Consider the following 24,027-nt stretch of genomic DNA (forward strand, 5'->3'; position numbering starts at 1 on the left):
GAAATTTTTCATTATATTTCTACATTGTGCATACTTTGTCTTCTTTCGTTTGTTGTAATATAATTATGACTAGAGTCATTAACATACTGATAATTTTGACACTAGAAGATAAAGGCACAATAAATACAAAATCTCTAGGTATATACTACAGTTCTTATTAACCAGCTCTTCAGAAAAAACTCCGTTTCCGTTTCAAAAAATTCATCAGAGTTGGAATGTCAACATCGCTTTCATAGCATGCTTTCAATATAGTTATCCAGTTGTCATAAAATCAAGTTGAGTAAATTATTCATTTTGTGCTGTAGCGCTTCTAATGTCACTGAGTATATTTTTCTGTAAGAGATCAGCTTTCTCACGCTACCCTGATTTATGGTTTTGAACCAAATAGGTTCTAGAATACCTCGACACTTTCCAACTCACGTTATCCAGAAGCTTTTGGCTATAAATTACATTTCTTGACGTGTTTGCCAGAATTGGTACATTTTCTAACTTGTAGTGAATCTAAGGAAAAATTATGTCTTGCACTTTGAGGCTTAATATCAACAAAGCTTCAAGCTGGACAAATGTCACACGAAATTTATTGGAAAGTAATTGAAAAGTAATTAACTTTAGATCGTACGAGAACATATGGAATCGTAGAATGATATAGTAATTTTGATGTCAAATGGGTTAGGAAAAATACTTGTTCTGTTGCATTTTTGATGGTTACAAGTTCTCTTCTCATCTGACTATCGATTGCCAAGCATGAACACGCTATTTTTGTTTGAAAGTTTAATTTCGTTGTATTGAAAGCATTCAAACATGCCCAGGAGAGTTATTAAAGATTCGATATGACATTCACGAAATACACTAGGGGATAGTTTGGAGAGAAAATCTACTCTCCTAAATTTATTTGTGCCCTCGACAATTTTCCAAAACGTTCACCAGACGTAACTAATCTTTTAGAGCTAACAGATTCAAATCTGAAATAGGTATTTTCGAACATCCCTTAAAGATTCAGGAAAATGGAAAAATATTCCAGGTATCGTTGAGTCAAAATCAAAATTAATGAATATATCATAATTAGGATTGGTCCGTTTTCATAGAGCTATATTAACCATTATTATATATTGACCGCAATTATGTTACTGTTCATTAGGTTCATTCGCCATTTTGCAACAACTTTTCAAACATGTGGTTTGATTGATTTGCCTAGAGTTCCATTGGTATCTTCAGCTCAATAGACTCTTATTAAGAAACTCATCCTCATCATGTAGAACAGAGTTGCTGCTTCGCATAAATAAATGCAAATTTTGAATAATTATCCACCCGGCTCCTTCGCCATTTTGCAACTAATTGGTTGAATTTGCATTTTGAATTGATTATTATTTCTTTTCTCGATGCCGCTTCACCTGCTCAGTCAATTGAACGTATTACCTATGCAATGTTTGCTGTGTTAATTTGTTTACATGCTTTAAAGGAATATGTTATGATAATTTAAGCGAGTTTACCTACACAAAAGTTTCGTTAAGGCACTTGACAATGACACAACATTGATTTGTATGAAAAAATGGCAAAAATGGTATTATTTCAATTGAGAAAAAAGACTTACCTGAACTTCTAAAGCATGATACGCTACGATGAGGCCTAAGAGGATCACAGTCGAAACAGATATTAAGGTTTTCAGTGCGATGGAGTAAAATTCATCCTGAAAAAACCTCTGAAGTTCACGAAGTTCTGATGATTTTCTGGGAATACTCACTTTTCCATACACTCCCGCACTGGATAGCTCATTTTCTATAACCATTATTATAATACCGAACATGCCCATCACCAGAGCATAATCACTTATTCTCTTACGTTTTTCGAAGAGTGCTTTCCGTCTTCCTAATCTATTGGAAAAATGACAATTCTCAGTTATAATTGAATCGTATTTCGAAATAAAGGAGCTCATAAAGTAGGTCATTCATGAGAAAATAAGGGATCCATACCTAGTAATTATTGTAATTAGTGTTTTCATCGGTCAGGTCGGAGAGATATTCCAATTACAATAGACAAAAAATTTCATTATATTTCGTACGATATTTTTAATAACTTCAGTACTCAATGCAGCCAATCGACTATAGATACATAAAAAAATTTGAAGCCAACAACAAAATGATGAATTGAAATTATTCGCCCTTGAATTTTTTAGAGGAAAAAACAATTAAAAACTGGAACTCGAAACAATAGAGGAATTCGTAGAATTTTTAAATTACTGGAATTGTTAATAACGATGTGTGAATTCATTCATTTGGTGCGTTGGTATTCCTTGTATGAATAGCTGACATGAGTTCGATTATATTGACCTTGTAGGGTTGAAAATTGCAGGGTTTTTGTGTGTGTGTTTTTATCGATTCGAAACAATATACACCAAGTTGGTATTTGATGCTCAGAAAAAAGAAAAATTTCACTTGGTGCTAGATCTGGCTGATATTTTACTTGCATAATGACATCACTCAATATTCTATTTTCTGTTATAACTTTGGATGTCTATTTACTCATGTAAAATATATAAATTATAGATACTCTTTGTGTAATATTTGAACACTTGGAAGGATTTGTTCAAAGAGTTGTACAACTTCGCAATCACAACTTTGTGACAATATATTTCATTTCAGTTCCACAGTTCCATATAAACGTTAGCTATAAAAACACCTTCAAATATGTTTCTAGAATTCTTCCGGATATGTATGGAGAACAACTTGAATAGCCTATTCAAAAGGATATAAAAAAGGTTATGATAAAGGTATCTAGTATTGGATGCCTCTGTGTTTATATTCAGTTTTGAATAGAGTGGTTTTATCTCAAAGTTGAACCCCTGTAACAGTCTCATATCAAAGATTTCTCACCAGAAGAGGGATTCTTACTAATGTCAATATATACTTCGGAAAGAAACCTAAATTTTTCAAATGGTTCCTTCTAAATCGTGAATTATTCTCTCGTATTTTTCATTGTCACTGAAGCTTTCTAAAGACTTTCAAATTTATTGTCAGTGATCCCTCAATCCGAAAAGTTTCACCGTTTGGTTGATATCAGAGAATTTTTGCTGTAGATATCTGGATCCGATATTCTGTTTGAATTTATTTGGTACTGATTGTGTTATTTCATATAAAATGGAAATTTTCATTCCGATTGAATATGCAGTTCTGCGATTCATCTTCAGTGAGTCAAACCTTATCATTTGAGACTATTTCCGGATCAAATTTGAAAATTACAAACTTTGAAGAAAAAATAGTCGAACAACTTTTTGTCCGATGTTATAGTATATTTCAAAGGAAATATTTACTTACCTATAGCCAACATTGGGTTTGTGCTTGAGACTCCCTGATGATGGACCTTTATAAACGCTACCACCAAGATTTCGATCTTCTATGAACCTGGGATATTCTGCATGACCAACAAGTGCAACACCAGGTTCTTCTTGTTGCATTCTTGTCCCAAAATCCTTACTGGAGTTTTTTACCGCTCCAGGTATAGAGATTGTCGAAACAGGCTTTCGAAGCTGAAAATGAATTCCTTGTAGTTTAACAGGAGAAAATTTCCTCCTCCAATAATCGAAGTTTATAAGTGAAATTTCGAAAGAAATCTGGTTCTAGTAGAACTCGCAAAATGATGGGTTTCTCTTATGAAAATTGCTCATCAAATAACTTCGATCAATTTTAACGATTGACATCTACATCAATAAACAAGATGACAAATAGGACACTATACTTGAAGAATCTCCTTTGGGCAATAAACTGAAGTTTTGACACCAATTTTTATCTAAATTAAACTTAGCGCGCAATTATTGCCGAGCAACAAAAATAGAACATATTAGTTCATGTGAGAACTCGCCCACAGTAGATTATTTAGTTGTGGCAACTATAAAATTCCAATTCTATCCACCAGGCTATAGGGGCGTGGTTCAAGTAGCAGGCAACTTTCATGGGACTAAATTATTTAATCACCGTGTGCGGTTAGCCTAAGTGTCAAGGCGTCAGCTCATGATGTGAAATTTAAGTAAAGCTTTCAATGACTTTTTTTGTTAATTTTGTGTATAAGCTGATAGACGAAAATCAACAAAATATACTGGATTTACAGTTCATGTGTATCACTAATATAAACCATTTGTAAACGTCGAAGAAAATTTACGTAATTCCTTTCGATTGGTGTTTCAGATAATATAGCTCATTGCTGTATTTAATACTTTCATTTTAATGAGAATGTTATACTAACTGACGAAGAAACAGCAACACCCAGAAGAAGCTGTTTAAATTTTATTTTTTTTTTTTTGGTGAAACATAAATAGTATAGCAAGGAGTATAAGCAAAATGGAGAAAAAAATTGTGAGGGTTTTTTCACGTGAACAATGTTTGTTACTTGAATATTGTAGTCGTTTTTTACAAGTTTTTTAAATTTCACAACAAACCAGCTGTTCGAGGAGATCCAAAGTCGTTGATGTTTAGTTGTTGTTAAAATGCCTAGAGCACGTGTACGCGGAATTTATCGCCAGCTAAATGAATTTGGGAGAGGTCGAATTAGGGGTCTACTGACGGAGGCGGAGTTGTCATTTCGAGAAATCACTAACCGTACGAACAGAAATCCAACTACTGTTATGAGATGTTGTCAAGGGTGGTTTGATGATGCCCAAAATCGAAGAAGAGTAGGCACCGGATGTCGAAGGTGCACAAATAAAGTTCAAGATTGACGTCTAAGACTTATCGCCATTAGAGACCGATTTGCGACAAATCGATCTTTGGCTGAGGAGTGGTTAGGAGAACAAGACCATATTGTAACTCTCCAAACGGTTTACCGCCGAATAAGGTCTTTTGGACTGCAGCATTATCGACCCCATCTTGTGTTACCTCTGACGGTTGAGCATCGCTGGCAACGATTACAGTGGTGCAGAGAACGTCAACATTGGAAAGTGAAATGGCACCAAGTCCTCTTTTCTGATGAATCTCGATTCTCTTCGGGTGCACATGATGGCCGAAGAAGGGTTAGGCAACATCGGGGAGAAAGACGTGAACCTCAGTTTGATGTTGAGCGTCATGTACACCGGACAGTAGGAGTATTGGTATGGTGTGCTTTTGCACATGTAAGAAGGTCACCTGTAGTCTTTCTTTATTCGCGGTAACATGACAGCGCTGCGTTACCTTCAAGAAATAGTGGAGCCATATGTTCTCCCGTACCTTAACCGACTCGAGAATCCAATATTTCAGCAAGATAATGCCTGACCTCATGATGTCAGATTTAGTTCGAACTTTTTGGAAGCGACCCTTGTGAATCTTTTGCCATGGGCGCCCAGATCCCCCATCTTTTGCCCATAGAGCATGTTTGGGACATCATGGGTAGAAGGCTTGAAAATTTACCCCAGCCCTCACGGACTTTGGCAGCTCTGAGACAGGTAGCTTGGGATAGTATCCCTCAAGAAGAAATAGACTATCTTATTGCATCAATGCCGAGACGTATTGGGGAGTGTATAGATAATCGCGGTGGACAAACACATTATTAATGAATTTATTGAAAGAAAAATTGTAAACCCTTCGTTTTTTTTCCCCAAATTCAATCATTTACTCTTTGCTATACTATCTACGTTTTAGCAAAAAAAAATTAAATTTAAACAGCTTCTTCTGGGCGTTGCAGTTTCTTTGTCAGTCAGTATACTATCATCTAGCCTATTCACTGTCATTATTGCCGCAAATTATGTTTAAAACTTCGATAATTCATTCTTTACGTGCTCCGTAAGACGAAGTCTAGAAATGTACAAACTACGTAGGGCAATTTATTCCCGTAATTCTGAAGTTTCTCGGTAATTTGTACAACGTATTTCAGCGACGTTGAAAATTCGAATATACCATTTGTTCCACGATTCCAAACAGTGAAGAGCTTTTTATCCAAACGTTAATAGCATCCGCTTCAACTGTTATGTTCGACATAGAAGTGCATTAAATCTTTGCCTAGAATATTCATGATGTGTTCCCTTGAACAATGTTCCTCTTTTTGTAACTAAGCGAGTGAATTGTCATGAGGCAATAATTCCATATTATTTTGAGTGCTCTCACGTTTTTTCAACTATTTATTTTTGTTTAGTGTTTGCTTTTGGATGGAGAATTCGGGATTTTTCAATTCCTACTATAAGTACTATACATACATTCTTTCGTTTGATTAATAGATCGATAGGAAAAGTAGCAAATATGAATTTTAAGTATGGAATAAGCGATGAATGAACTAAATAACATATTACTTCGAAGTAGGAAGAATCTATTTTTAGATATTTAAGTGAAAAATACAGGGTATTGATCAATAGCATAAAATTTTTTATTATTTGATAAAATGTATCGAATCACGTCTATATTTGTTCGTTTTTGAAATAATGAACTCATTCTCTTTTGGATGATTCAATCACTACTTGAATTCAATTACGGAAAACAGCTTTAGTACTTCAAGTTTTGATAACAGAGAAAAATCTACCGACGCTATCTCACGGAGATATGGTGGCTGTTCGATAAGGTTTGTTGAGATTCACCAAAACTCGTTTACAATCTGAGAAGCTGCTTATCAATATTTCGATTAACTTTATAGACTTTCTTACCCCCAGAGAAGAATTGAATCATAAACTTCATCTTTTAATCAACTTTTAATCGTGTTCGACATGTTGTTTTTGATTTAGGCTCAGTTGAAAGGCTCCAATTTGAAGCTTATTGACGAGTTTCGTGAATGCATATCAGAATAGACGATAGAACAAATGTGATATCGTCACCAATTCGGCAGACGATATTTGATTTAGATGTAAGGTTTTTTGTACGATATTTCTATAACGCAAAATTAATTTGGAATGAACGAACTAAATGGAGCACTGTGAACAAACTAATCGACAGATGGCTTTCACAATTTACATGAGTTTAAAGGACTGTTGTTAAATTCAACGATAAAAATTTCTTCGCTTTTTGAATTTTGAAATTTCGGTTTCTCTTCCTCTACAAAATTCATCATCATTCGAAAATAATTCTTGATGCCGTTGAATTGTCGCAATGATGCTAAAATTTTAGAAGACGTCGAATATTGGACGCATCTGAAATTTTTTTTCATAACACCAAAAACGTGTATACCTATTCAAAATCAAAATAAAATTCATTCATAAGACGACCGTCCTATTATAAACCTTTTTCGAAACTATATGACTGAATAATTTTTAGGTATATTCTTGGTGATATACTAACTGACAAAGAAACTGCAACACCCAGAAGGAGCTGTTTAAATTTTAAATTTTTTTGGTGAAACTTCGATTTTGTGCATTATCAAACCACGCTTGACAACATCTCATAACAGTAGTTGGATTTCTGTTCGTACGTAGCGATTTCTCTAAATGGCAACCACGCCTCTCGTAGACCAAAAATTCGACCTCTTTCAAATTCACATAGCTGGCGATAAATTCCGCGTACACGTGCTCTAGGCATTTTAACAACAACTAAACATCGGTTTTGGATCTCCTCGAACAGCTGGATTGTTGTTAAATTTAAAAAACTTACAAAAAACGATTACAATATTTAAGTAACAGAAATTGTTTACATGAAAAAACCTTAACGATTTCTTTTCTCCAAATTCAATCATTTACTCCTTGCTATACTATCTATATGTTTCACCAAAAAAAAATTCAACTCCTTCGGAGTGTTGCAGTTTCTTTGTCAGTTAGTATATATTCATAATTCACAGCAATCTGATAATCGTCGTTAAATCAACAAAGCTAAATCCTAATGCATCTGGCTCTACCAAATGTGTGTAGTAATCTGAGGAATATGTGAGAATATGGTAGTCGGCTTACATGCTAGTTTCAAATTGCAAATTGATTACGCATTTCAATTAGATTTCACTGAATACCTGAAATTGGTTTTGTTATGATACAAATGTGACGAAATATATAACATTTTATCAGTATTTTCTTCTCCGGTAGTAATTATCAGTACAATTGTTTTTAAATATTGGTGTATCTCAAAGCTTATGCTTATTCTTAAAATGACTTGTTCTCTTTTGCATGTTCGTAATTACTTGATTTTCATTTGGAATATCTTGATTATACCCAAATACCCAGATATGTTGTTCTAAAATAGAATTTTACTACTATTACTTGAAATTTTTAAATGAGGCAATATTCACATCGGAAACAACTATGTATATTGAATTAATGTTAGGGTTAAATCGCCTGTTTTGAAATGAAGATTTTAGACTGTTTGTTTGTTATAATCTTGATGATGAACGAAAAACTTCAAGGTGAAATATTGAGGTCTGCGAGAGGCAAAAATTTGCTTTTTATATTAAATCAAGTTACAAAAGACGTATCTGTTATGCTCTCCAAATAAAACTCAAAATGCCAAAAAATGTTGGTATTTATTTTCAACTGTTCTGTTGTGTTGAAACAAATTCGGTAAAGCTTTCAGAATTACAATCAAAATTTCACAATAAAATTCAATCTCTGATTTCAACTTCAATATAAGGATATGAAGAGGTAGATTCTGATCAAGAAACGAAAAAAAAAGGGCTCATGTTCGAAAATTTTAATATTGAACTTATTGAATTTCTGAAAGATATCGAAATTTATCGATAGTTATTACCGAATCTGAAATGTCAGGGAATTCTCGCTTGACGTATTTCTCCTGCAGATAACTCGCTGGAATATATTGGATATCCGAAAGAAAATAAGATTGAAATGGGATTCGAGCTAGGCAAATGAGTTCACATTCGGATTCAGCTATCTTTGGATGCTCTAATAAACAAATGATGTTAGGAAACCAAGTGGAAATGTTTAATAGAGAAGAGCGGAAGAGAGGAGATAGGAAAATCAATATCACAAAACGATAACCATATTCTTCGAAACTTCGAACAGGAGATGTTGATCTTGATGTTCACTTCTTTCGTCCACTTTCTCTTCTTCTCTGGAGTTTATTCCAACAACAACAATTTATTCCACTTCAAATGGAGTCTAGTTTCTTCGGTAAGCTATATATATAGGATTTCATCGTGTTTTTTCCCTTGTTTTTGTGTATCCATATCAGGCAAGGATAGAATTAACTTTGAATGATTAAACATCCATCATGCTGCTACGCTTTTATAGTCATAAAACAGCTGAAAAAGGTTGAACCATTGTGTTATTAGAAAAGGAACAAAAAGCTTATGAAGAGTATCCATGTGCTCAAAATACTCCATGCCTATTCATATTATTAAAGCGAGTCAAGTTCATTTTACATTTCCCAGGGCATTGTGAAATTGCAAAATATGAAAAAAATGATGAACTTGGGAAAAGGTCAACACCTATTGGATTTCAACCTTTGAGAAGGAGAATATTGAACTTGAGCAAAAAAAATTCTCTGAATGAATACCAGGGACTCTCGGAAGCAGAATTCATTTAATTTTCTCCAAACCATGGAGATTTTTTCTGTAGCTCCTAGGGAGGTCGCCAGATTTGTTAATGCCAAAGAAAATATCTTCAGGACTGAATGAGAAAGATCTGAAATGGTCGCAGTTCTGAAAAGCTGAATTCTGAAAATCTGAACCCAATTCATCTAATCTATAGCTCATTTTTATAACTTACTTTATGGAGTATACTGTGAAAACAGTTATGTGAGTAGATTGTATGAAGATGAAACCAATATAAACTTGCTCTGTAAATCAAATTATCGATACAAAAGAAAGAAGAAGATGTAGAATATCATCAAATCTAGCGAGAACTTTTGAAAGACTTAAATCACCGTTCTTGAAGCGTTGAAACCACTCTGAGCACGTTCTTTCACTAATAGCGGCCTCGCCATAGGTATTTGAGAGCATTCTATGAGCCTCAGTCGCAGATTTCTTCATATTAAAGCAGAAAATGAAAACCTCCAGCAAATGACGGGAATTTGGCTCATAAGCTGACATGTTCAATCGAGAATAACTTGATGATGCAGACACAAATCGACTAATATGTCGATGGCGTTATGTTAACAAATACCTTAGCTTATTGTATGAGATCTACGATCTATTTATTTCGATTAACACTCACCGCTACAGCCATCTATTGCAAAACGGCGGAAGCCAAGTTGTACACCTAATATATTTGTGAGACCTCGCAATTTCATTAATCTTGGACTTTCTTTCTTCATAGTGGAATGAATGAAGTGATGACATGAAATAATCCTTATGAAAGGGAGTCGTTAAAGTGATTGGAGTAAAGATTTAGCGTTATATCACATTAAACTTGAAACGAAGTAGTGATGAAGAGCAGTGAATGGAGTATCAATAGGGCTCTTTTGAGGAAAATCATCTATCAGCTACACTTACCGAAATAACACTTTGTATTGTGAATCGATGAAGTGCGAATGCAGCCATTGTGATAGATTTACCACCTTTTCCCATTTCTCTATCGCACCTACCGATTTATCGACAATAAAAACAAGGCATTGTTCCTTAATTTCATGAAACGCTCGTCAGTCGAATAGTTGTTCAACTTTTGAAACTTCGTTTTGTGGCGAAAAGTTTTCTTTGTTGTTCTAATTAAACCGCTCGTTCGTCTTTGTGCAGCTTACATCTTCCACATAAACGATGATTTTCTGAGAGAACTTTGTTCTCTCAAACGGTTTATCTTGTGTATTCACCGCGTTATGGCTTTATCGTAAACAACAACGAAACTTCGTTTATAGCAAATGCTGATGGATTTTGCTTCCATCAGGGAAAAAGTTCGAAAGCCATTATCGATTATACTTTCCCTTTCTATGAAATTTACCGTATGCGAAAAAAAAATTCGCTTGAAGCACTGATTTTCCGCCAGTTATTTTTCAGCGCTTCTTCATTCATGCAGATATTACGCCCTCGGCAACATATTACTATATATAGGTATCTGAAAAATGAAAGTTAATATGACGTAATAGCTGGTGGTTAGTTCATCTATAAAGCGAATTTGTTGACTCCTGAAATTCAGAATCAACATTCTAGTGACCATTTTTTATATAAAAATGAAATTTCAACCCAGTCAGATCGATTGTTGAAGGAATTTTGGCAATTTTTTTGAATGCTCTACTTCTTTTTTACAGACATCGTGAAAAAAGATTTGGCGTTTGGGGAATGAACGCTCAAAAATCATTTGGAGCTTCATTAGTAATGAATAAAATGGGACAAGATGTTATCATTTGGCTGCTATCAATCAAGTCAAATTTAATTGGAAATTGCAATAACTTCATGGAAAATGCCTATACATAAATCTCCAGTTTAATTTGGCGTTCTTTCGTATTGCAACCGAACTGGAATATTTCAGAATTTAAATTGAAATGTGTTGTTTTCTGTTCGATCAATCATTTCATGTCGGAATGTGAGCTGAATTTAAAAGGAAAGATCTAATAAGAATTGCTGTAGATAATATTGTATTTTCCATTTCTTTCACTTGACACAACAATAAATTCTGTTAAGCACGAAGCAGGAATTTATTATCAGAAAGAGCCCTCTTGATGAGACTAACGAGTTTTTTTGTGGCTAAGTTGTGACATAGTTGTTATCTATTCTCACGTGAAGTTTGAACGTCTTCTGATATTTAGTTTCTTTGTCAGTTCGTTTATTCTTACATTAGATAGAAATATCGACAGATTATTGACTTTTGTAAAAATATATCGACTTTCTAGCCAAAAACTCAACGAAATATACATATACTTTGTGTTTCATTGATCAATTTCCAGTTCATTTTATTATGGCGATACAACCACTAAGAAAATTGAATAGGATTTATAAATTAGAATACCTACTTGTTTTTCTCAAAATTCAGATTTGAAACATGTATTTAACAATCACTGTTTTCACACGATTCAATAAAAAATTGTACATGCGGAACCCTCATTATCGAGTTTTACTTGCACCTGATTGGTATTATGGATACCTATAGTTGCAATTTTCGTAATAAATATTTGTTTCAGTTCACATCGAAGCTTCATTCTTTTTCTTGTGTTATTATATGCTGACAGAACAGTTACCAGAATCAATTGATTCAATATATAAGTCATTCAAAAGCAATCATTTCAAATTTTTCTGTAATACACCACTCAAACTACCAAAAATAAACATCGAAAACCACAGAAGCTCACAAATGAAGTTTTATGCAGAAAAAAGTACTGATAGGGGTATACCAAAGAGTCTTCATAGATAGAGATAAAAATGTTTCAGAAATACGATATACTCAACTTCTAATAGGTCAATCAAACCACTCAAGACACATCTGATATTAACATCTAGATAATTTTAAACAGCCATGCAACACGAAAAGTTTAAAAAGATAAATTGATAACTTTTGATGAATTTGTCGATTAAATAATGCATTTTTCAGTTTGAATATAGGTACACGTTATCAATCAATCTATTTATATTTTATCTCGTACTTTTATTTCGTTCTTTCTTTCAGATGAGATATTCTCTTGAAGAACGAAGTTGTTGGTAAACTTTATATGTTTTGGCGAAGAAAAAGGGGTGCACAACTTCAAGAAAACAGAATGGATCAAGAGGTGGGTAACAAAGTCCATCTTTCAACATCTACCTTAATGTATGAAGGGTGCAGCAGCATCTAGAGATGTATGTAATTAAAACTGCTAAATCCACTACTCAGTGATGATGGGGCAGTAACTTGAAGTTGTCAAAGTTCTACTAAGAAGCTTTTTCACTGAATGAAGAAGTATGATTTCGTGTCAAAAGAACACGGTTCCCCTTTCTCCATGAATGGAATACCAGTTGAAATCTGGATACACGGTGATCTAATTGCACTAGCGAATGTATGAATGAAACTAAAAGAAGGCAACATAATGAAAAATGGGCGCTTTGGCTCATCCCATACATATCAATGTTAGTGAATCCGTAAATAGTTTTACCTTCACATGTAGTAAAAGTTTGCACAAGAAATTTCCAAGACAATTTTCTGTGGTTCCTTGTCATTTCTGTAAACGGGCACAACATACAGGAAATTCTTGAGGCCGAGGCTATCTTGTGTAGGTTTGAGGTTAGGGTGGCGAACGGAAGGTAAACATCCGAGGTTTCAAGTCGACCGACCCACCATACTCTGAAAGGGATGACACAGAGGCACTGGTTAACACCGTAAAGGCGCGTGGCTCGAATATGACACGCTTGCGCCCTTATTCCAAGAAAGGATGGAGTCTGTTTCTACACCCTTGCTCTCCCAGCATTTTCTCTCCAAATATATACAGAATATCCCCCGGAATAGGTTTTCCTAAGCAATCCCAGGAATATCAATTGGACTCTGGAATCTATGGATCTACCCTAGGATAAATCCAACATCATCCCTATGTTTTTGATGGGGATCTCTTCTCCCTGATGTGTTGAAATGCACGATAAACTTAAGGTAAACATAAGCAAGATACCTTTCCGACGGCAAAACTTTATATCAGTGAAAGGGATCATTTTTTGTTTGTTAGCTTTCTTTATGTTCTTTGATGGGTTAAACGGAAGCATTTCAAGTGAACTCAACAGAATAGTTACCTAAAGGCTGTTTCAATAGGAAAAATCGATTATTTAAAATATTTAGAATGTCAACACTGTGTATTTTATTTTGATATTTCTTATGTCATTTGTTTTCAGTAGGTTATGCCATGAAAAGTAGGGATTCACGGATCGACTTGATATTCTAGCTACTTTATATGGCCTCGACTTGAAATCAACTCAAGTTCAAGTCAAGTAGTAGTTTTTCCATGTTTAATCATATACTCGACAAATAAATACTTGACTTCACATTGAAGAACTACTACTTTACTTGAGTTGATTTCAAGTAGAACCCCAGGTCAAATAGCTTGAATATCAAGTCAAGCTGTGAGTCTCTACTTTCCATGATTCCATGATAAATAAATACTTGACTTGACATTGAAAAACCACTATTTGACTTGAACTTGAATTGATTTCAAGTCAAACCCAAGTGAGTAGCTTGAATATCAAGTCAATCCGTGTGTCCCTACTTTCCATGATTCAAGTACTTGATAAATAAATACTTGACTTGACATTGAAAAACTCCTACTTGACTTAACTTGAATTCATTTCAAGTCAAACCTAAGTCAAGTAGCTTGAATATCAAGTCAAGCCGTGAATCCCTAATGGAAAGATATACGCTTCAACAACTTTTAGAAATTGTTTCATCAAATTCAGTGTTCATTTGTTAAAACAGAGAATTTTACAAGAAATCTTGGACGACGTTATTCAGTTAATCTACTCAGTATTCGTAGTATTGTATACAAATTGGTCTATATTACGCCGAATAGTGAGTAAATTAACTGAATACTGTCGTCCATGAATGCTCGAAGTTCTCTTATTATTCCCAAATGAGTACCTGCTGATTTTGATTGAACAATTCAAACATTTTTAGATGTTGTTGAAGCGTGTACCTCTTCATGATTGAATGACATAACCTGCTGAACATTATCGACATAAGAAATGTCAAAATATAAAACACATTGTTGCCGTTAAAACAATTTTAAATTGTATCTTGCAATTGAGAAAATATATAAAGCTATAGTAGGTATATCCAAAGTTACTTGGAGGAAGCCAGAATATTTCGATTATACAAGGGTTGTCCAAGTTTCCAGAAAATCCTTTGAGACCAGTGAATTTATTGCCTAACAATACTTTGAAATAAACCCCGGTATTTAGCGGATCACGTTATCCACTTCAAAGAGACATCTGGCCAAGCGTTTTATGGATTTGTTTAAGTGACTTTGGATATACTATATTTATTCAGTCAAGTTCACAGAAAACTTGAAATATTTCCGTGTAACTCATCGAAGAACTTAAAGAAAGCTAATAAACAATGGAGATTTTTGTTACACATTCATCCATCTGATGTCATCTTCATCAATTTTTCGTATATTTTATCGAGAACTGTGAATACAAACGCTGATTCCCAAAAGTCAATCGTATATTATGCTATTCAATTCAAATAAATAATAATGACAAAATACATTGAAAATTCCTTCGTATGATTGTTTTCCCCTGTTATTCAGAAACGTGGAAGCAGAGTGGGAAGATCTTGCCTGTACCACCAAAATAATTAGCGGTTGAACCCATGTTCAATTTGAAATTAACTCTCGTCTCTAAATAAATTACTAAATCTGAGCGTGATATTATTCTCTTTCTAAATCTAGTCAGATTCACGGTGATGAAGTCTTAATTAAATATTCTTCGTGGTCTTCCAAGGCCTGTCTTTATAAGAGGCATGCTTTAATCTTTAGTAATTCTGGGTTTCATTCCCGAACACCTTGGAAACGGTTGCATAATTGAAAATGGAAAATGATTAAAAAAATTAATGAACATGGGAATGAAGTACATAATTTTTTGAAAAATTAATTGTCATATTTCTAATTCGAAACAAATTTTGGAAGATTGAAAGAATGATCTTGAATGAAAAGTTTGCCACGAACACGAAAAATTTGAATAATCAAATATTCATTATCCTTTCTGTTAAGAAAAACCCCAATAAAACTTCTACGTTCTCTAGTATGGAAAATATTAGAGATCATTATTTTTCGGTGAGACTTGGATTAGAAACAAGAATAAAAAATGAACATAAACATTACATCGATACATTCATTTCGAAGTATGGTTGAAATATATTTTGGGATGTTTAATATTATAGATTTTTTAACGTGGATAATAAAACAAAAACATTGAAGACTCTTACCAGTAAGAGTCTTATTACCCCAGGGTAAATATCACGAAATTCTTGTTAGCAATTCTCCAAAGATATGACTGATAAAAAACACTTTTAGCAATAAAGTCCAAGATGATTAAATATCCAACATGAACCTTCTACATTTATACTTTCTATCTTCATACTTTGAAGATAGTTAATAGACTGAAGAGCCAAAACTTCTTTTATTTATGGTACATCACAGAAATCGAGGTGGTTTCAACTCAAACTGAAGAGTTTTTCGCTCTATTTCCACTATTAACGAAGTTAAGATCTCTCAACTGTAAGATTTCTTGGATCAACTTATATTAACTATTCATCATAGTAAACATTCCGAATGTTATCATTATAAATGAGCCTCTTTTATGCGCTCAAACAAAAATTATACGAGTTTTCCTTGCAAACTTCCATAGAACGTTATGAATAAAATCCATTTTCATAAACAAACATGCTAATCCAACCTGTATTCTGAGCAATACGATTCCTAATGCTACATCTCAACATCTATTTTTCAGCAGCTGTAACTATGTCAGCACTCAGACCGAACAAGCTATATTAACGACCATGCAAAGCAGAGGCAGACGATTTACTTTCAATTTAAGAGGAGTCAAAGTCAAATATGAAATGAATAGAAAGGAACCAATTACCTAATATTTCGGAAAATATGAATCGATCTTTTCTTCCTCTGCACCTTTCAGCATCAACAGCTTGGCATGACGGTATAATATATGTTCTGAAAGGAGGCAACTAAAACTAAAATCACTTCCTTTCAGAAATATAGATGAGATTCGTAGAACTTGTCCAGTTCTAATATTCTTCGAACAATATTTTTTACTTCTGATTTCACCCTTATTGCTGCTTTACAACTTCATCTCTCATATATTCTAGGTCTTTTTTGCCTTGAAGCTGTTCGTAGATTGTCCCTGCTCATTAAAATAATTGTGATGACCCTTAAACAGACCCATGAAGGACTCCATCGGTTCAACGAAACAACTACGGTTGATTGTTATTATATTTCTGTAAGAAGGGTTGCGTGAGTTTGAGTGGAATGTGTATAAAATTAAATTTTGAATATTTTTCTTAGTACCGTTTAGGAATTCAAATATCTTGATGAAGTGTTGAAATTTCCCTAGATGAAGCATTCCGTAATCTCGAATGGAAGTAAGTGATCTCGTTTTCACCTCTACGAACTGGATTGTAACGTTAACTATTCATAAAATGAGCACAGCTCATTGTTCTCTTCGCCCAACAAATTTCCCTCGTGGTTTCCCTTAATTAAAACCATCAATATTCATCAGGAAATAAGTTTCCACATTTTAAAATGGAATGGGTTGCCTCCGCTTCCGCAGAGCGGGCCGATTGAAATCGTTTGCTAGTTATTACAATTGAAGGAGCTTTTCATTTGCGAATGCCGATAAAAGTTGACTTATTAGTCGGAACATTCCTTCAGCTTCGGTTTCTTTGAAGTTGTAATGCTAATTTTTTTTCCGAATAGCTTGAGGATTGGTGATTTATAGATGGGAATTATTTATAGAGGAATTTGACTCAAAGCCCACAAAAATTCAATACCCTCAAGTACTTCATAGATCTGATTAATGTAGTCGTTTTTTCCAAGATTTTCCTTTAACCTTTCATTACTCTACCATTTCTCATTTTATTTCATGGTAATTTGTAAATAAATTTGCAATATTATTATCATTGTCATTTGTATTCACTTGAAAGTTATACAAGGTGTTTCCTGTGTATACGCCATAATTTCTAAGGGCTATTATTCCGTAGAACAAGCCCTTTTTTTCGAATTGGTTTAGCTATAACTAACTATATATCCTGCATTAACTCGAGGGTGAAAAAATTATAAGGAAATTCGTAACACAAAATGATGTTCTTATTTTTATTCTATTTGGGAATGTGTCTTTTTTGTTGAGTTATATTATATGCTTCAATTCTTTTGTAAAAAATATGCATTAATAACATTTTTCTATTGAATTGCTATTTGGTTTAGAAGTGAGTAATATACTGTTTTTTTTTGCTAAAGGTTGCTGTTTAAAATTTTTTTTTTTTTGGTAAAATATAGACAGTAAAGCAAGGAGTGAATTATTGAAATTTGGAGAAAAAAACGAAGGGTTTACAATTTTTTTTGATTTACATTTACTTTACACTCCCCAACACATATCGTCATTTATGCAATAAGATGTTCTATTTATTCTTGAGGGATACTTGTCCTAGCTATCTGTACGTTTCAGAGCCGCCAAAGTCCGTGGAGGCTGGCATAAATTTCTAAGCCTTCTATCCTAAATGTCCCAAACATGCTCTATGGGCAAAAGATCGAGGAATCTGGGTGGCCATGGCAAAATTTTCACATGGGTCGCTTCGATAAAGTTTAAACTAACTCTGGCAACATGAGATCGGGCATTATCTTGCTGAAATATTGGATTCTAGAGCCGGTTACGGTAAGGGAGAACATATCGCTCCACTTTTTCTTTAAGGTAACGCAGCGCTGTCATGTTACCTCGAGTAAAGACTAAAGGTGACCTACTTGCATGTGCAATTGCACCCTATACCATAGCGCCTACTATCCGGTGTACATGACGCTCAAAATCAAACTGAGGTTCACGTCTTTCTCCCCGACGTCGTCTAACCCTTCTTCGGCCATCATGTGTACCCAAAGAGAATCGAGATTCCATCAGAAAAGACGACCTGATGCCATTCCACATTCCAATGTTGACGTTCTGTGCACCACTGTAATCGTTGCTGGTGCGATGCTCAACCGTCAGAGGTAACAGGTTTGGGTCGATAATGCTGCAGTCCAAAAGACCTTATCCGACGGTAAACCGTTCGGACAGTTATAGGATGGCCTTGTTCTCCTAACCACTCATCAGCCAAAGATCGAGTTGTCGCAAATCGGTCTCTGATAGCCATAATTCTTATACGTCGATCTTGAACTTCATTTGTGTCCCTTCGACCTCTGGTGCCTACTCTTATTCGATTTTGGGCATTATCAAACCACGCTTGACAACATCTCATAACATTAGTTGGATTTCTGTTCGTACAGTTAGCGATTTCCCGTAGACCATTATTTCGACCTGTTTCAAATTCACTTAGCTGGCGATAAATTGTGTGTACACGTGCTCTAGGCATTTTAACAACAACTAAACATCGACTTTGGATCTACCCGAACAGCTTGTTCGTTGTAAAATTTAAAAAACATGCAAAAAACGACAACAATATTTAAGTAACAAAAATTGTTTGCTTGAAAAAACCTTGACGATTTTTTTTTTCCAAATTCAATCATTTACTCCTTACTATACTATCTATGTTTCACCAAAAAAACAGTTTCTTCGACAGGAATGTTTTTTGCTATTAATTACCCCAAAATTAGGAAACGCCCTGTTTATATAACTTTCCGTCGATATGTTCGGGACAACTTTTCGAAAGAGTTTGTATATGAGCTAAAGAGGTATTTAAAAATGAGAAAGAGATTGTGTTAAATAGTTATGAGAGATCAAATTATGAACCTTGAAAAAAATCAGTGTTTCGCTACTTAATTAATGAATGATATTATACATCTGGGTCTTACGACTTCTTAACTATCTCATTGGAGTAACATATCATACGATAGGAGTTGGTGTGACTCATGCAATTTCTATAAACCATTTCATAAAGTCCAAAAGAAAACGAAGCGAGGAATCTATTCAAAGGGTCTAAGCACATGATTTTCGTCTTTATGTTCCAGATAAAAGACTGAACACAAAACCAGCGAGCAGCTTGGGATAATCAGAGTATATACACACACAGTCTGTATTCTCTCGAAGAGATGGTGTTGCAAGAGATATAGTGATTGAATTTTCCGATGCGACTGCAAGAAAAATATCATACCTGTCGAAAATTTCTCATAGCACCGTTGATACGAAGGGAATCAGCAGCTATCATTGCGATACCTCCTTCCCTGTCATTGTGGTCCCTTAGTTGCCTTAAGGATGTTGATGGTGTTGTTCCGTGTATGCAATTCTTACCGCAGCAAGGCTTTGAAGCTTCCGGCTGGGAGCTTTGCCTGATTATCCTTGATCCTTGCAGGGAAGGTAATACTGATTGGTCGTCCGGGCACAAGCTGCATGACATCTGAAATTCACATCGTCCAAGTTCTAACTTGACCGAACAGGACTACCCTTCGTTATAACCAGGATTTAGGATTTCAATTTGCCTAAATGTCTGTTCTGGAATTTGTAGGCTGAGGAAAAGCTTCCGAGTGTAATTTATGGTTATGTGAACTAGGCATCTCGAGAACTATAATCTTCATGGACCCCCGATCTCTTAAGATTAGATATCAGAGAGCCGAACATAGATATCTTGATTCGTTCTCAAGTTACAAGGCGTTTCTTAAAAATTACTGTTTCAAATATTTCGCTATATCTTGGTTTCTGTTCGAAATATTAGAGAAATTGTAAATCGTTTTTTTTTTCAGTAATTTTTATGGTTTTTATAATACTCGTAACAGATCATAGCAATTAATTACTATTTTAAAGATATAGAGTATGAGCATGAGACACCCTATATTATACAACGTAGTTGAATCATATAATTTTGAAGAATTTTCATTTATATACATAGGCGTACAACTTCGCTTCCGCTGTTTTTTACCGAAATTCGTGGCTTTATTGTAGAAAACGGGTTAAACATTTATGATTCTAAGTATTGTCCATCACTGATCTCTACTTTCTCCCATCTTTCGAGCAGCGTACGAATTCCGCATTGAGAAAACTGCTCATCTTTTGAAAAGATCCACGAATAGATCCAATTTTTTACTTTTTCATAAAACGGAAGTGCTAGTCAGCCAAGCCATGTGCCACTGATGGAAACAAGTGATAGTCCGAGGGAGCAAAATCTGGAGAATACGGCGGATGGGGTAGGACTTCTCATTTCAACGTTTCCAAGTATGTCTTGACCACTTTCTCAACATTGGGTCGAGCATTGCCATGCTGTAAAATCATTTAATCATGTCTCTCGTTGTATTGCGGCCGTTTGTCTTTCAATCCTCGGCTCAAATGCATTAATTGCGTTCGATAACGATCGTCTGTGATTGTTTGAGTCGGTTTCAACGAATCATATTACACTGAGCCGAGCTGGTCCCACCAAATACTGGGCATGACCTTGGAATCGTGAGTATTAGGTTTGGACGTCGACGTGAAAGCATGGCCGGGATATCCCCATGATTTTTTGCACTTGGGATTATCGTAATGAACCTATTTTCCGCCTCCAGTAACAATGCGATGCTGAAATCCTATCCGTCTTAGCCTTGCAAGCAGCTGTTCACAAGCAAACAAACGCTATTCAAAATTTCTCGGCTTCAACTCGTACGGCATCCAATTTCCTTGTTTCTGAATCATTACTATGACTTTCAGGCGTTCCGAAATGGCTCGTTGCGTCACTTCCAATGATCCTGTCAATTATTGTTGCGTTTGACACGAGTCTTGACCAAGTAATGCCTCCAATTCTGCATCTTCGATGACCTTCCCTCTTCCACCGCCATGCTGGTCGAAATCACCGTTCTTGAAGCATTGAAATCAATCTAGGCACGTTCTATCGATGATAATGGCCTCATCTTAGATATTTGAGGGCATTCAATGAGCCTCAGTCGCAGATTTCTTTATATCAAAGGAGAAAATTGAAACCTCCCGCAAATGACGAGAATTTGGCTCGTAAGCTGATGTTGATTCGGAGAATAACTTTATGATGCAGACACAAATCGACTAATATTTCGATGGCGTTATGTTTACAAATACCTAAGCTTATTGTATGACATCTATGGTTTATTTATTTCGACTACTACTTACCACTACATTCATCTATTGCAAAACGGCGGAAGCAAAGTTGTACACCTAATGTATGAATATGCTTACAAATATTCGTTGTTTTTTCAGTGTGAAAAATTCGTTAGGACATGCTCATCAAGACAACGAGTGTGAAGCTATTGCAAATAACTTGGGATTAACCCGATAATCAATAATTGAACATTACCAATCTGGATTTTGTCCTGAATATAAGTGAATGTGATTTTATAGGAAAAACATTTCCTCAGCCCGTAACAAGATACGAAGGAATACAACGCATGAAAAACTCCTGGCCAAATTTCTTTTTCAGGAGTTATAAATATTTAATACTTATAGATACTTACTACTTATACTTTCATATGTTTGTTACTTTTTGTTAGTGCTCAATGAGATATTGAGACGAATAAATTTTTATTAGAGATATTTACAATATCAATGGAATATTGATATCTCTAGGAGCAATACATGTTTTGAAAATGTGTTCACGATATATAATTCTTAGCTGTTATTTTGAATATAAGTAATTGTTGTATAAAATTTGTAATAGGATTTTAAAAAATCCGAAAGAAATCTCATTACTTCACAACATCTACTGAATGTTTCCATCTAACTCCTTCTTATTCGAATCATTGCAACTATAAAATATAAAAGAATCAATAGCAATTATCCTCTCAATGTTTGCTTAATTCTTCTGCCCTGGATTCTATACAAATACTCAGGAGTTGAAATGTCAAGACTTGTTCAGTTCAGAAGCGGGACCTTGATGCTTATTTTATTTGATTACAACAAGAACATTGAATTGCTTTCTGAGGGTCTGAGGAAAATAAAGAAGTCCGATAATAGTCGATACTAGATAAAAAATCTTGGCGTACGAGTATGAAGAAGTCGTTTAATGGATGTATTCTTTTATTTCGTACTGATTCTGAAATATTTGAATAGGAGAGCACTGACAGAAAGTTAAATAGTATTATGAAAGAGGAGGAAAAAACGGAATAAATCAATAAGTTGGAGACAGCAAACAACTAATTCCCTGCCAATGGGTGTCGTACTACGCCTCCTCATTTTACGCTCCCAAAAAGCGTACCACACCAAGATATCACTTTTCAATAAAAAACACTAATATTCCTATGGAATAATCAATGTGACAATCTGAGAACTCCCATTTCACAAATTTTCATCAAAATCGTAAGACTAGTGGGTATTTCACGCATCAGCGAGGCATTAATACAATCGAAAAAACTGAATGAAGCTTAACTTTGTATGGGACCATCTACAGCCCAAAATGTATGCTCATACCAAATTTCATTAAAATTGGATAATAATTAGAGCAGTTGAGGCTGTTACATGTATGTGTGGACAAACAGACGGACATACGACATGAAACTGAAGTTGCTCAGTATGGTCTGAAATGCATTCTCGAAACTGGAGACTTTTTCACTTCAAAAGTGATCATAGCGCTTACACTATCTTCGATAGACTCAGAAGCAATGCTAATAAATACTAACTGACAAAGAAACTGCAACAGTCAGAAGGACCTGTTTAAATTTTAAATTTTTTTGGTAAAACATAGATAGTATAGCAAGAAGTGAATGATTGAAATTTGGAGAAAAAAACGAAGGCTTTACAATTTTAAATAAATTTGTTAATAATGTATTTGTCCACCGCGATTATCTATACACTCCCGAACACGTCTTGGCATTGATGCAATAAGATGGTCTATTTCTTCTTGAGGGATACTACCCCATGCTACCTGTACTTCATGTCTCAGAGCCGCCTAAGTCCATGGAGGCTGGGGTAAATTTCCAAGCCTTCTACCCATGATGTCCCAAACATGCTCTATGCTATGCGAAAGATCGGGGGATCTAGGCGGCCATGGCAAAAGATTCACATGATTCGCTTCGAAAAAGTTTGAACTCACTCTGAAAACATGAAATCGGGCACTATCTTGCTGAAATATTGCATTCTCGAGCCGGTTAAGGCAAATGAGAACAAATGACACCATTATTTCTTGAAGGTAACGCAGCGCTGTCATGTTACCTCGAATAAAGACTAAAGGTGACCTACTTGCATGTGCAATAGCACCCCATATCATAACGCCTACTGTCCGGTGTACATGACGCTCAACATCAAACTGTGGTTCATGTCTTTCTCCTCGACGTCGTCTAACCCTTCTTCGGTCATCATGTGCACCCAAGGAGAATCGAGATTCATCAGAAATGACGACCTGATGCCATTCCACATTCTAATGTTGACATTCTCTGCACCACTGTAATCGTTGCCGGCGATGCTCAACCGTCAGAGGTTACACAAGATGGGGTCGATAATGTTGCAGTTCAAAGAACTTATCCGGCGGTAAACCGTTCGGAAAGTTATAGGATGGCCTTATTCTCCTAACCACTCATCAGCCAAAGATCGAGTTGTCGCAAATCGGTCTCTAATAGCCATAAGTCTTAGACGTCGATCTTGAACTTCATTTGTGTCCCTTCGACGTCTGGTGCCTACTCT

General features: G+C 35.0%; 1 protein-coding gene across 3 annotated transcripts in view; it reads right to left on the minus strand.

Annotated features, from left to right (window-relative positions):
• LOC123685798 (small conductance calcium-activated potassium channel protein) overlaps window positions 1–24,027 on the minus strand; it is a 79,090-nt gene that overhangs the window by 9,317 nt on the left and 45,746 nt on the right. For 2 of the 3 annotated variants that reach the window (XM_045625683.1, XM_045625685.1), the window contains 4 exons: window positions 19,571–19,813; window positions 3,312–3,523; window positions 1,742–1,871; window positions 1,592–1,687 (listed from right to left, as the gene is read on the minus strand). In XM_045625683.1, the coding sequence (XP_045481639.1) occupies window positions 1,592–1,687; window positions 1,742–1,871; window positions 3,312–3,523; window positions 19,571–19,813 (681 nt within the window). The remainder of the gene's footprint in view (window positions 1–1,591; window positions 1,688–1,741; window positions 1,872–3,311; window positions 3,524–19,570; window positions 19,814–24,027) is intronic. The other variant, XM_045625684.1, reaches the window with a different exon arrangement.

The sequence above is a fragment of the Harmonia axyridis genome, chromosome X, assembly GCF_914767665.1.
Source record: "Harmonia axyridis chromosome X, icHarAxyr1.1, whole genome shotgun sequence".
Taxonomy (NCBI): domain Eukaryota; kingdom Metazoa; phylum Arthropoda; class Insecta; order Coleoptera; family Coccinellidae; genus Harmonia; species Harmonia axyridis.